Consider the following 15240-nt stretch of genomic DNA (forward strand, 5'->3'; position numbering starts at 1 on the left):
TGGCAGGGTATGGTTCATCGGCTAGAGGGCTGAATATTATGATAGTCACGACGTCTCAGTCATGAGGCAATACAAAGAAGCAGAAGATTAGGCCTATACAGTTTGCTTATGGAATAAACTCGATCGGATCGCTCATTTGCAAAGAAATTGAAAAGTACAACCTAGTTCATGGTGGAAGAGAAAGACTCTGCAATTTGCAAGAATTGAAAAGTGAAAAGTGCAAAGTTGAAAAGTTGCAAAGTTCGTTTGTGGAACAGGCCCCAGAGGCCAGCATGCTAACCATTTACCCATGGAGCCGGACTTGTGGAACACACATTTAAGCTAATTCGGCCAGGTGTAGGAGACATTAGGCTTCGACTTAACTTTGCCTACCCTGAGGGTTCTGTTGCCATTCACACTATAAAGTTGAAAGACATTGAGCAGCTCCTACCATACATTCCCCAGGATAAAGAGGAGGACAATTTTATAAAGATATTCTAAAATGGAACAATGTGGATGGTTTGGAGGATGAGGATGATGAAGACTGATTATACTATCCACAGTTTTAAAAGAATAAAGAGGGTAACACTAAAAAACATTCTGTATTATAAGAAGGACTGGCTAACATAAATATTTCTTTATTTCTTTCTTTCTTTCTTTCTATCTCTTCTGGTGATATTTCAGTATAAGGATGTGGTAATGTCAACACTTGTTAGCTAGATAAACTTCACACTTTCAAAAATAATTTGTTTTGTTTAATTTTCAGAGTGACTGTTTCTATTAACATAAACGCATTATATACTACAATTACCAATAAATACTTTGTTTAATATCCCAAATAGAGGCTAATTTTCAAAGAATGGCACTTTTTAAATGCAAATGCAATAAGCAAAACTGAATGAATTGTTAAGTCAATGCACTTTAAACATAACAAAAAAGTATAAATAATGAACTTTATATCCAATTTTTGGGGTTATATAGGTCGGTCTGAAGTAGCCAAACTTATTACAAGAGGTTTTTGCTTCCATAATGCAATAACAATTTTTTTTTAGTTTTCTCAGAACTAGGTTCACTGGATTTATGCCCTTTTAACAATCCACGATTCAATTTCTAATCACTAGACTGCATGCCAAACTCTGGGTTCGATTCCAAACTCTTGCACCTTGGGCAGATTGCCGAAACTGTATTTAGACGATTTCTATGGTATGGCTGCCGCATTGCCGAGTCGTTATTTATCACATGGACACTGTCTAAAACCGATATTGAACCGATCATGTTTAAACACTGCCGAAATGAAATGGCGTATGTCTTTTAGTGCCGGGTGTGTCCGAGGACATGTTAGGCTCGCCAGGTGCAGGTCTCTTGATTTGACGCCCGTAGGTGATCTGCGCAACATGATGAGGATGAAATAATACAGAGGACACACACACCCAGCTCCGGTGCCAACGAAATCAACCAATGGTGGTTAAAATTCCCGACTCTGCCCGGAATCAAAACCGCGACCCCTGTGACCAAAGGCCAGCAAGCTAACCACTTAGCCATGGAGCCGGACAACACTGCCAAGAGACTGTTTAACTTCAAATAAGAGGAGTGAATCACAATCTGAGGTTATGTACCATGAAACATGTAATTTGTATCATCATGTTGAGACTTTTCCGGGAAAAAAGGTTAGTCCGAAGGCCACTCTGTGGGTCACCCACAGCTAAATCGAAGCAATTCGTTTGACATGTAGGGGGAGATAGATCTTAAAATAAGGTTTCATTTTTCGAGAGACTTGTTTCTTGAGACTGACAAAGGGACAGTCCGGTAACTGTCAACTTGAATACAATTCTTGGCAAACGCTATAATTTATTATATACATCAGGTAATTTCCATGGAATTATAGGTCACTTCGACTACATACATATCAGAATTACGTGTCCCGATCATCAGAGGACTGTGACATACATCAACCGGGAGGGATTTACTTATATTTACTGCCAAGTAAACACACATTATAGTGAAAACTAAAAAGTAGGTTGTATGGTTTTTTTTAATACACATAATCGTACAAGTTTACTGCAACTATCAAATAGGAAAACGCAAGTAGTGGTGATGATGGCTATTATTGTTTAAAGAGGACTGCGGAAGAAAAACCGTGGCTATAATATCAGCCCTAGTATTTGCTTGGGGTAAAAATAGGGAAACTACAGAAAACAATCTTCAGGGCTACCGATGATGCATTTCAAACCTACGATCTCCAGAATGCAAGCTACATCTATATGGCCTGTACAACACACTGGGTTACACATTATTTAAAATAAAAACTTCATAATAGATCCGTACTGAACTGAAAATCACAATGTTAAAAAGAGAGAGGTTCCACCTATTCAATACAATGATAAACAGTTGCACAAACTTATGGCACAACTTGTTTATTTCCGGACCGGTTTCGACACATATTTATGTCATCAGCCGATAAAAAAAACATGGCAAGAAGTATACAACTATCAACACACACACAAAAAAACACATTAAAGGATAACTGTAATGAATAACACTTTCAAGAAGAAGTGGAAAGAGAATGTAATACCCAACAACTGGAAGCAAGGAGTCATCATCCCATTCTTGAAAAAAGGTGAAAGAAAGAAATGTACTAACTACAGAGGTATAACTCTGCTGTCACATGGCCTCAAAATCTACAAATTCATCCTTGAGAGCAGGATTAGAAAATATGTTGAACCTACACTGTAGGAGGATCAACATGGATTTAGACCTCATAGATGAACTATAGACCTCATTTTTGCCACCAGAATGCTCTATGAGAAGTATTGGGAGAAAGGTAAAACACTTATAACTGTTTCTCTGGATATCGAGAAAGCATATGACCATGTACCACGCAGGCATATATGGGAATGTTTGAGACATAAGAAAGTGCCCGATGACATCATAGCACGAGTACAACGATTATATGATGAAACCAAGTGTTGTGTCCAGGTCCAGGAAGGAAGGTCAGATTGGTTTGAAACAAAGAGTGGAGTCCAGGAAGGAAGTTATCTTTCACCACTTCTCTTCATAAACATAACGGATGAAGTTTTAAAAGCAGTTAAGAGAAAGGATCCAACAACTAATGCCCTGGTTTTTGCTGATGATGTAATGGTATGGGGCGAGACAGAAGCGGAAGTACAAACTAGACTAGATCCCCGGCTTGAAGCTTTTACAACCTTAGGTCTCAACATCAGCAAAATGAAGACAGTTAGCTTGGTGATGAGTAGAAACTCTCCAAGTGTTCATCTAAGAATTCGAGATGAGGAGATGGATACTGTAGACAACTTCCAGTATTTAGGTAGTGTTCTGTCATCAGACAATACCATACAGCAAGAGATTAGCAACAGAATACAGAAAGCTTCCGAATTCTATCACGCTGTACGTCAAATACTTTGGGATGAAACATTTCCGTTAGTTTCCAAGATGAGCTTGTACAAAATTTATCTGTACCTATATTGATGTATGGTCTGGAAGCAGCAACACTCACTGGACCAACAAAGAGTCATCTTCAGGCAACAGAAATGAAGTTCCTCCGTTCTTGTCTACAAAAAACGGAAATTGATAAAATAAGGAATGTGGATATCCGACAACAGCTTGTATTGGAAAGAAGTTTGCTGGAGACTCTAGAAGTGAAGAGATTGCAATGGTATGGTCACATGAAAAGAATGAACCCTCAAAGGACTCCTTGAACATACTTTGACGACAATGTTCCTGGGAACCAAGAGGAAGACCTCGTGATGTTTGGGAAAAACAGATAATGAAGGACCTTGAAATTAGAGATGTGAAATGGTGTCTCATATGAGCAGCATCTGTGGATGGATAGAACAAACTGGAGGAGGCTCGTACACAACCGCACCCGGCTTGCTGGAGTGAAGAAATGAAGATGGTGATGATGATGATGTAGGAAGACAAAAAGCTCACTGGCGTACTGCGCACCGACGATTTTCATTGGTTGCGACAAGCAAAGAGTTGCATGAAATATACTTCAGTCTCCATTTTCAAACCAAAATTGAAACTTTAAGCGATGCCTAGTTAAACACTGAACATTGTTTATGCAATGGAAGATCGTGCTAGATTTAGAAGTCGTTTAGGTACACGTGTAAGGCTTAAAACTAGGCATCGTTCCTGCAATTGACCCATTAAGTCTCGGTGTTATCTGACAGGAGTAGGCTGTGCCAATGCTAGGTTTCAGCCTCTCCCTACCTCATCATCGTGGTGTGCAGGCTGTCAGTATGTGTCAACGAGGCCTCTCCGGAGACCAAACGACATCTATCAATCGAGGATTATTGTATTTACTCATGTACCGGACCCACCCACTAGCTTTTCGACGACAAGGACAATTTTGAAAAATTAAACCTCACATATACTGTAAGAATCCCTCTGCAATATAATTTGGCAAAGAACAAGGATTCTACTTCATAGCACTACAATAGCAACAAAATTGTATTTCAAATGACAAATAGGCAACAACAATACCATAACTTCCTTTTAATGACCTGCGTTTTGTGCAACAGCCTGTTGCTAAGGGAGGTAGGTGTGTGTGTGTGTGGTGCACAAATTATGGAGCTGAATAACCCAGAAAACAAGAAGTGTAGTTTTACCACAGTTTTACATTTAAAGCCTGTCTCTTTTGCAGACAAACAAGGTGAGAATTTGTTATACAACCTAACATTATTTGATATTGGTGCAACCAAAAAGAGGAATTGAAAGCAGCAAATAAAAGGGTGAGCTGTTTCTTTTGTTTGTTTTTTAAATCCTAAGATCAATACCGAAGTGCTAGAGTATGTGAACTAAGTTAAAAATGTTGGTTTTGCTGTAGCTCATGATACGATTCAACAATGAGCATAGGAAGTGGAAAAATATTGAGTCTTAGTTAACAAAAACTGACACTTTTCTTTTCCAACTTTTTACAATAAAAATCTAGGAAACCTCTTCTACGCAAGGAAGAAATTATAACAGAAAAATTTGACATTAAAACAAGCTATACTAATCCAATAGATGAGTCTATGATCGATCTATGTAAGGAAACACAGATGGTATAAGGTGAGCTTAAATTAAAACTGGAAATAAATTAGAGCAGAACAATTAACTTGCTGTGTAAGTTGAATTGCAAAAACACCTCAACACAACCGGCTATTGCAGGCGTTCTAACCAATACTGGGTTATTTTATGCACGTTAAATTGAATCATTGCAATTAGAGTCTTTCGCACATTGTTGTTTAAAAACCTGAATTTGACAATGACTACCTTGTCGTTGCCAACACGCTAATTACTACATAGACTCTAAAAAATACTGTACGCTTTCTTCCCCTCTACACATATGCTAAGGAAATAATTGCTGAGCTTAGTAGTAAATGTACAGTATTGTGTGGTCAGAACAGCCGAGTGTGCAGCCAAACTTCAAGCTGAAAACTTGATTCCGCCCATTACGCGATTGAATACGAGATGTATGTCTAAAAGTCATATGTTCACCACACAAAATGGGAACTTCTCACATACATCACACCCCACCACCACCAACACATTTTTGGCTGTACAAATATACGGGGTGCAGTATGCAAGTAAATAAGGTATGTCCCCACAACAGACGTTAGAAAGTGTTTCTTTGCCAGTTCGGAGACTTTCCTTCCTCTTCCTAGAAATTACGATGACAATTACTTGCAGAAGATGTTGTTCTGTCACCCAGTCCACAGCGGTGAATCTGGGGTTTAATTCGCTTTGCCTAAGCGAACAGCAGATGGCGTAGTTTTTTTTTTTTAGCCAGTTTCTTCATGCCATTACAGTTTTGTATATATCTCTGTGTTGCTATTACTGCACTACACTTCTGTGAGTCCATATACGTTAAAGATAGACATTACAAGTTAATTTCAAAAGTACAAGACATGCAAATAAATGCACTTATGCAAGAGCAATTACTATTCAATCAACAAATAATGCATATAAAGCACCGGATCTAACAATAAGCTATGTGTTGCCAACCATTGGAAAACCTTGTTCATGTGGGACTGTAGAAGAACAGAGAGCCTACTGTATTTGTTTCTCTCTTCCTACAATGATATGTCATTGTGTTTACCATTCAAGGTTTCCATATATGATTTCACATCCTCACTTACGCTAGGATTAACTGTGAGATCCTCCGTCACAGCATTGAGTTGCAGTATTTTTCCTGGAATCCCCTGGAAGGCATACACCAGCTCCTGCAGCAGTTCATCCTCACTCACGTCACTCTTCAAAACTGTGTACAAATGCAACAATTAAAAGTACATGTAAATACATACTTATGCAAAGAAGATATAAAAAATTATGAATTAACAAGGATCTGAAAATTGTGAAAGTAAATCTATCCAACACTACTTACAAAAGTAAAATTCAGAGGAGGAACTATGTAAGAACAAAGATCGCAACAGATGTTAGGCAAGAGAATGTTTTATCATCAATCCTCTTGAAGTGTCTAACACGAAGTTATTTGTTAACGGACGAGCACACTAACAGAGGACTCCAGGTTGAGAATCAGTTACAGAAAGGAGCACCAGTCAACTGCCTGGCATTCCCAGTACTGGCAATTCGGAATTTAAAGTGGGAGGGATGTATAGACAACACACAATACCTGAGTTTAGATGTGGGAAGGGAGAGGGTATATACACATGAAAACCGGAAAAATTGCTAGAAAACGGTGAAGTTTTTTTTCCCCTCCAAGCGAATTTAGACTGAGAGGTAAAGGTGAAGTTTACCAACTTAGGTTTGGTAATAACAGCTTTTTGACATTTTGATTCAGTACATTTAACAATATTACAGATGTATTACAATTAAATAGAAGTATGGTGTGTTTATACAACAAAATAATTTAGTAATCGACTACACGCTACCAGACACTAAAAGAGACTGCCAGACTGACGAATGCGCACGGCTAGCGGGCGAATCACTCCTGACGTGTCCATGACGTAGGCAAAAAAAATATTTACTCTTGCTACCCTTGCTCACAGCACATGCAAGGTCTCCACTACTTGCTGTGGCGCTAAACAAACCTGTTAGCCGAGACGAACTACATGTTGTGCGTATTTCCGCTAATAATTTTGTTAATACAAAGAAAATGCAAAAGAACACTAGGAAAGTTTTGTAGTGTGAGTGAACGCTTTCCACCACACTCAATACATTGAAACCAGTCACTGAACCAACACTGCCACTTTTCTTCGGTTACATTTTCACACTCTTGATCCCATGCTGCCAGAAGCTCCTCGTCTGATGAAAAACGTCGCCCTTTCAGCTTCATCTTCACTTCTGGGAAGAGTGCAAAGTCACATGGGGCAAGATCAGGACTGTATGGAGGGTGATCAAGCACAGTCAACCCTGATCTGGCAAGAAAATCCATTGTTACATAAGCACGATGTGCTGGAGCATTGTCGTGATGCAAGAGCCAAGTATTGAGCCGTGACCTTGGACGGAGCTGCTTGAGACCCTGGATGACCTGAGGCAGACAAGTCTCACTGTACCACTTTGCAGTAAGTGTCCTTTGTGTTTCTAGCATAACCCGAGTCAGGATGCCCCGTTTAGTGAAGAATACTGCAATCATCCTTTTCTTCACTGACCTTGACTTTCGCACAGTTACAGGAGTACCCTCATCTTCGAACAGCCGCACCTTGTTCTGGGATTTTGTTGGGACATCATAATAATAAAGCCAAGTTGTCACCTGTAACAATGCTATTGAACTTACGCGAACTCCCATTTTCAAACTGTTTTAGCATTTCACTCTATGTGCCCTTTGTTCCTCTGAAAGTGAATGGGGCACCCAAAGGGAACAAACTTTTCTAACATGGAGATGGTCATGTAGAATTGAATGAATAGCTGGTGCAGGGATGTGGCGGGTCTCTTCTACCTGCCGATATGTCAACCGCCTCTCTTGCTGCAACATTTTCCTCAGTCACCGATTCAGACAGTCACCCCGAACGAGGATCTTCAACCCAAAAATTTCCCCTCGGGAACTCTTTGTACCAGCAAAAAATTGTGGTCCGATGTGAACAGTCTTTCCCCAGCACAGGAGTCATTTCCTCCAGGCACTGGTCAACAGTTAACCCATGAGCCAAATTGTAGCAGATAATTGCGCGATATTCACCTTTATAAGACACTGACCTTTTAACTTTCTTTCAATCCCACTGCTTGGTAACAACTGGTATGAAGGTCGCGCCTTGCCGTCTTCTAGACCGGTTTTCACCCCCTCTTTTCAACCCTCACCATAACAGGGGTGTCCAGCCAACGATTTTTGCGCATTGTAAAACTTTCCTAGTGCCTTTTGTAATTAGCTGAAAAGACAATAGGGCTTGCACAAATTGATTGTTAGAATAATGCCTCTTAATGCTAGTTTCAGCCAGCTAAAATGGAATAAAAATGTATTATTTTCTCCAAAAAGTGGGGCGACTGGGCGTTCCTAGCACCCACTGTGGACAAACCTACACACCAACTCTCCTCCATCAACCACACAGCAGTTAAAGTACGGCTAAGAATCTCTACCATCACCGACATCAGAAGTACACCCAATCCCACAAGTACTTCAGAGAACGGACCTGGCCACCTTTCTCTCCCCAACACTACATTACTGTACTGTGCCTGGACATGGTCAGAAAACTCCAATAGGGAAAAATGAGCAGCATATCAAAAATACTAGGAACTAGAGAGCATTACAAAGCTAAGAAAAGAGGAGGCTGATTTTCTGAGTTCAAGTGGGCAAACAGTATTCAACACCACCGATAGAGGAAAAACAACTAATGCCCAGTGGACTAGAGCAGTTAGAAAAGACTTACTAGAAATTCACTCCAATGTTATCTGCAACAGATACTCTGTCACTAACACCCGGAGTAGGGTCATGCTCAGCACTAGGCTAAGAAGAAAGCCCACCAGAGTTAAGGAATCACACAGTCCATAGTCAGCCCAATGGCTACCCAAGAAATGCTTGGAAACTTGAAAACATTTTAACATCAGCACAACAACGGCAAATTGATGACACAATGGAATATTTTCACCTTATTTTTCCAATGGTCCACAAACATTATTTGAACAGATTTTATTATATTTTCCAGCGGTGTTTCATACTATTTTCAACAACTTTTTCATATGTGACATTTTATTACTACAGTATCTTATTTTAATTTTTCTTAGAAGTTCCAGAAATGTAACAACTTTATTCCCTAAAAAAGATGACTTAGAGAAGATGCAGATTATCTTATACTTCCTAGATATTTACCAAGAGACAATCTTTCCTCTTGAAAATTGTAAATACTATGCTTGTTTTTTTTTTTTTAAATAATATTTACCATATTCTAACACCTAAATATTCAGCATTCTTGCCTGGCACAAGGGAATTTCACCCCAGCCATTTCAAAGATTAAAGAAAATAAAACACACATTTATTATGAACAAATGAGGCGACAGGATAGAATATGAAATACAGTATATACTTGTGTATCAGACACCCCTAGCTAGCCTTTTCAGACAAAGAAAATGAAAAAATAAAATCTTTCATACACAGTTGTCGCTACAGCAGGCGAGATCATTAACAAAGTGATGGCTTAATATCTTGTAACAAGTAACATACAAAATTTTGAGACGCCAAACAAAACATAGTATGCGTTTATTAAAATATGCAGACAACGAATGTACAAAATTAAACATTATGATGATAAAACACTTTACCGCCACACCTGTAGATAGCCATCCTGTATTTTATCTTTATTCCTTCCAACATGGAAGTTCTAGCACTATCCGGGCACTTGATAGCATACCTAAAATAAACAATGCAGTCTCTCCTATCTCATTTACAGCTGTTTAGGTAAATCCTGATGTGACAAATATACAGGTCTGGCTTTTTAACAGCGACAGTTATCCAAAGAATGCTTCCAATCGCTATGTCTTACGTTCTGAAGTAAGAATCATAATATACGCTAGTTCTCAGCTGGTGGGTTGGCACACTTTCTACAGCACGGCTTTATTCAGAAGGGTTAGCTTCTGCTACATATACACCAACTGGGAATAACAGACCATCTCCAGAAACCATTTGCAAACAGATTCTCACTTTTTGGATTCTATACTCTGGAATGAAAAAGATTCAAAAAGATGGGATCTTGAATACTGTCGATTGCAGTGTATGGCTATGGCTGACGAGATGGCAGTGAAGATGACATCTCGAACGTCGACACGCCGGTAGCAGGGAAGTTGGCAGCACAAGGTAAAATGAAAGCCGTGATCAGGTTTACTGTGTGGTAGGGCTACTGTTTGATTTACAGAGACAAATGACTGGCCATTAAGTTCTTTTGATTAATATTGCACAATACAATAATAAGATACCCTTATCCCTTTTCTCTTCGGGGTCGAGTATGAAGTAAGACGAAGCTTCATAGCCAGATTTTATGTCCGAATGCTCTTCCTGACGTAAACTTCATTGGAGGAGTTAATGAGATGAAACAAACGACATCGTAAAATTGTAACTAAAACTGACTATATTTACTTTATATGTAAGCCTAAAAGTAGTGTTCATCATTTATTGTCTTTAAATTTAGAAATTCTACCTTCCAACGATAATAGCCGGTAAAACAATACATACACAAGTTTGATAAGAACAATGTAGAATGGTTATATGTACAATTTATTGCTCTTTGTAGCCTGGAAGTCATGTGTTCACTACACAAAATTGGATGTTATCACATATTGGACCCACCTTACTTCTTTTGACTGTAAAAGTGGAAATAAAACGGGTCTAATACGCGAGTAAATATGGCATTAAAAATAGAAACACATAGGCCTACACACGCCACACATTTTGTTGCATCTTTCAGCGGCTGCAAGCCATTGTGCATTATGTATGTACGTCTACAATCTTCTATTTACAAGCACCTCTGTCGCTTTATTTAATTCCATAAGTCTATCTTAAAACCCTTAATTCTGTCCCCCTCCACAGCTGAGTCAGTTATTCTCGTAGATAAACTTCCTCCATCTACCTCGCACTACTCCACCATCCAAGCAGGTTCAGGGGTTCAGTTCCATCCATCCAACTCATTCCTAACGTAACCTTCACCCTCTTGCAATTGTTCCCACCTGTTTGTACCAACAATCATTCTCGTAATCTTAATGTATGTTACTTCCAAGATAACCCTACAACTGCTTCAGGCTAATCTGTCAAATGCTGCAGTAATTTTTCACATTGAAGAAAATAAAACCTTAATCGTAATTATAACTTGAATTTATCATATGTCAATATAAAGCTGAAAGACTGATCTATATAATTTTGAATTGGTGATTAAGAGGATTTTTATAAAATACTTTTAATAAAATATTACTGGCTTTTCTGCACTAAAAAAAAAAAAAAAAAAAAAAAAAAAAAAAGAGCATATTTTCACATAATATTATTCTCTAAAACAAGATACTCGCAAATTTCAAAGTGTCTCATTCATTACTCAACAACCAGTTAGTTACATAAAAACAAAAATGCATTGGCTACCATTTTGCTCAATGCAACTTCAACATCAACATGAAAGTACAGTATTAACCTGCTTTTACATTAGCGCATTTTAATGTTTCCAGTCGTTTACAACATTTTTTTGTTGGTCCTCTCAGATTCCTCATGCTAGCAATGTATGAAAATCCTCAAATTTACATTTGTGATATTTTATGCTTCCTGTCCCATCAGGCTGTTCAAGACGGGGGGGGAAAAAAAAAAGTGTTAAAGTAAAATGGCGTTGCAACTAACCTATAGTGCTTTGAGTAACCATGGCATTATGAAGAAACCGGACAGCACACGCTTTAGACAACACATGGAACAAACTAGTGGATTACGAATATCAGGGTAAGCTACACGAACCACATAACTCTACCTACTCAACAAATGTATGCAAAACACATTATAAATAACAATTCTGATGAGTGGGTTGCGTAGCCAACAATTTTAAAATAAGGGAAACCTCGTTAAGACGTTTCTGCAGGGTACAAGCAAGAAGAATGTGTTAAGCCAGAAAACGTACTACTGAATATACAAATAAAACCTATCCAACAGGGATATGGAAACGCCGGATATGATTGTTTCCGACATGACTGCATTTTACATCGGTAGAGTGGGTACAGTGAAAACTATAAGCCTACAGATGAGAGAAAAGTATTAAAAAGGTATGAAAAAGCACGAGAACAAATGTGTAAATCTTTTCCAGTAGAGATTATAAAATAACGAGTACAATGAAAGGTGTACAACAAACAACCCCACAAATATGAAAACGTGCACAGGAGCCGACAAAAATATCAAAGTATTATTGCAGGTGAATGTTGGTAAAAGCCTTTTATTTCGGAGCAGTGGGTTATTGACCTTAGAACTGCAGACCGTCTTTCTGGAAGACTGTGCACTGTTTCATCACGAGTGATTGTCTTTCTGAGATATGGTGTCATTCTTCCGATGTAGATTTATAACTAGTCACCAGGTGGCACTAATGTAATAACAATAATAATAATATTTGCTTTACGTCCCACTAACTACTTTTTAAGGTCTTCGGAGACGCTGAGGTGCCGGAATTTAGTCCCGCAGGAGTTCTTTTCCGTGCCAAGTAAATCTACCGACACGGGGCTGTCGTATTTGAGCACCTTCAAATACCACCGGACTGAGCCAGGATCGAACCTGCCAAGTTGGGGTTAGAAGGCCAGAGCCTTAACCATCTGAGCCACTCAGCCCGGCGGCACTAATGTAGATACCAGCTGAATACCAATACATTTTTGAAAGTCTTTGAAAAATAAGAAACTGTCTGGAGAAGCTTATTTAGCTGTAGAAGTGAAAGTACTTTCATATGTTCTTAGAATCAAGATGGCAGCACGCTTTGTTGAAGATTCTGATATCAAGCACTGGATTTTCGAAGATTTTAGTGACAGTACTGATGTCTACAGTCATTATTATGTTAATTCCGAAAAGGAAATTATTGCTGAAAGTAGTGAGTGACGGCGAAGTACAAGGTGCCTCGTAAGTAATGGGAAATTCTGATAACCGGAATGATGTACAAGTCTGTGCAGGTTATGTTATTATTGGCAGCACGTCAATATTTAACTAAACCAATGAAGGGTTAAGTGTGAACTGGTAATATTTGTGTAGTTATAAGGATTTTGATCAGAACACAGGAAAAAAAGAAAATGACCTAAGAAAACCAAGATAAGCTTTAGGCTAAAAATTCGTCAAAAGAACTCAAAATTCGTTTTGAGAAAAAATTGCATTTCACTTGGCATTCGAAATGAATAGCGAAAAACTGTATGGGGGGGATATGTAAGAACAATACTTGTGTGTTTCAGAATATCATGTTTCAGGAATAAACACTATATCAGATATTATTTAGTTAGAGCAAAATATTTCAACAATTCCCCTTGTTCAAAAAATTATTGTATTTTACGATAGTTAGGAGTCGCGACAATATTTATTATCATTAGTTTTGTCACCTTCATGTAGATGGGTCTTTCAGCTTTCTATTGGTGTATAATATGGATTTATTACGATTAGTATGTGATTATAGGCATGATTTTATTTTCATGTTGTACACTGAGGAACATAACTACAGCATTAGACAGATACACCAGCAGCAGTTCTAATGTTAAACATTATCTTCTGGTCACACTCTTGGACGATGAATTTGACAAACTTGAATGATCGATTCGAAACTAGAAGGTGCAAGTCTCAACATTCGCGACCTCTGTGCGTAATAATAATTTAAAGTCTATCAAGTTCCACCTTTTCAATACTAATACAATGTTGTTGGATGATATTTACAACATCATTTATTATTACAGTACATGTTTCGGTGCTCTATTAAGTCACCATCATCAGCTGATTTAGAAAATGTGAAAAAACTTGGCGATATAAATATTAAACATTAAACAAAATATTGTCATAATCAACTCATACATATACATATTTACAACAGAATATTTACTGATTAAATCCTAAACATCTATTATTGTTATATTAAATTTCCCTAATATGTAACAAGAAAATTCTTGTAAGTCATAATTTAAAAGATTTTTTTTTTTTTTCATCTGGTTGATGATTTGTCTTAAACCTTCTTTAATGTCTGTAATCCTATGCTCTCGTGCTGTCTAATTAGAATGCACACTTAAAATTGAGGAATTAAAATTGCATGTAGTCTATTTGATGTTCATTTCCTTTGTATATTAGCTGTTTTTGTTGGATGAAATTCATTATATATTGTTGAAAACTGAGCCGTCTCCTTATATTTGTTAAGTACTAAAACTTCGTATTTTTATTGCTTTGTGCGTGGTTGGAACTGTAATTAATTTGTCCTACAGTTGTTATGCGGAATTATCTTCTCAGTTCAATGGGAACCCTGCAATAATGAAACCCAATATTAAAAAGCGAGAAAATTGATAAAGAAGCTGATTAAATCTAACTGTTAATACGGTTGACTCACCTCTACAGCTGTGTACTTCGCGTGATGAGTGTGTGTGCGCTAGTATCTTGTACTGTGTGACGCAGCGCTAGTGAAGGAGAAGTAGGGGCGACAAAGGGGATGTTTCTAGAAACATAAACTTTTAGGAGAGGGTCCGGGGGGCGTTGTGGACGAAGACAATAGTACGCAAAGTTGTTACGTAGCATTCGGAACGCATTTGAATTTTCTGGAATTTTTAGCTTGTTAAGTAATAGAATCAAAATGTCAAACAGTACCTTGGGTTTTTCCAAAATTTCATTTAGATTAAGGTTAGCGTTATAGTATTGGTCAATATGTATTAGACATGCTTCAGTAATGTCAAGCTTCTGTCCCTTAGAAAGTATTTCCATGATCTCGAGGTCTTTATCAATGTCTGTGAACTTATGTTTGTACTCATGAATATGTTGACCTACCGCTGAGAATCTGTGATATTTTATAGCGTTAAGGTGTTCCTGATATCTGACATTGAAGCTGCGCCCAGTTTGTCCTATGTATCCGCTTGAACAGTCTTTACATTCAAATCTATATACCCCTGATTTAGAATATGGGTTGATTTTGTTTAGGATTTAATCAGTAAATATTCTGTTGTAAATATGTATGAGTTGATTATGACAATATTTTGTTTAATGTTTAATATTTATATCGCCAAGTTTTTTCACATTTTCTAAATCAGCTGATGATGGTGACTTAATAGAGCACCGAAACATGTACTGTAATAATAAATAATGTTGTAAATATCATCCAACAACATTGTATTAGTATTGAAAAGGTGGAACTTGAT

General features: G+C 37.8%; 1 protein-coding gene across 4 annotated transcripts in view; it reads right to left on the minus strand.

Annotated features, from left to right (window-relative positions):
- The window catches only part of LOC136885605 (gamma-tubulin complex component 3), a 309280-nt gene that overhangs the window by 82256 nt on the left and 211784 nt on the right, over positions 1 to 15240 (minus strand). For all 4 annotated transcript variants that reach the window (XM_067158277.2, XM_067158278.2, XM_067158280.2 and 1 more), the window contains one exon: positions 6120 to 6241. In XM_067158277.2, the coding sequence (XP_067014378.2) occupies positions 6120 to 6241 (122 nt within the window). The remainder of the gene's footprint in view (positions 1 to 6119; positions 6242 to 15240) is intronic.

Source organism: Anabrus simplex, chromosome 14 (genome assembly GCF_040414725.1).
Source record: "Anabrus simplex isolate iqAnaSimp1 chromosome 14, ASM4041472v1, whole genome shotgun sequence".
In the NCBI taxonomy this organism is placed as follows: domain Eukaryota; kingdom Metazoa; phylum Arthropoda; class Insecta; order Orthoptera; family Tettigoniidae; genus Anabrus; species Anabrus simplex.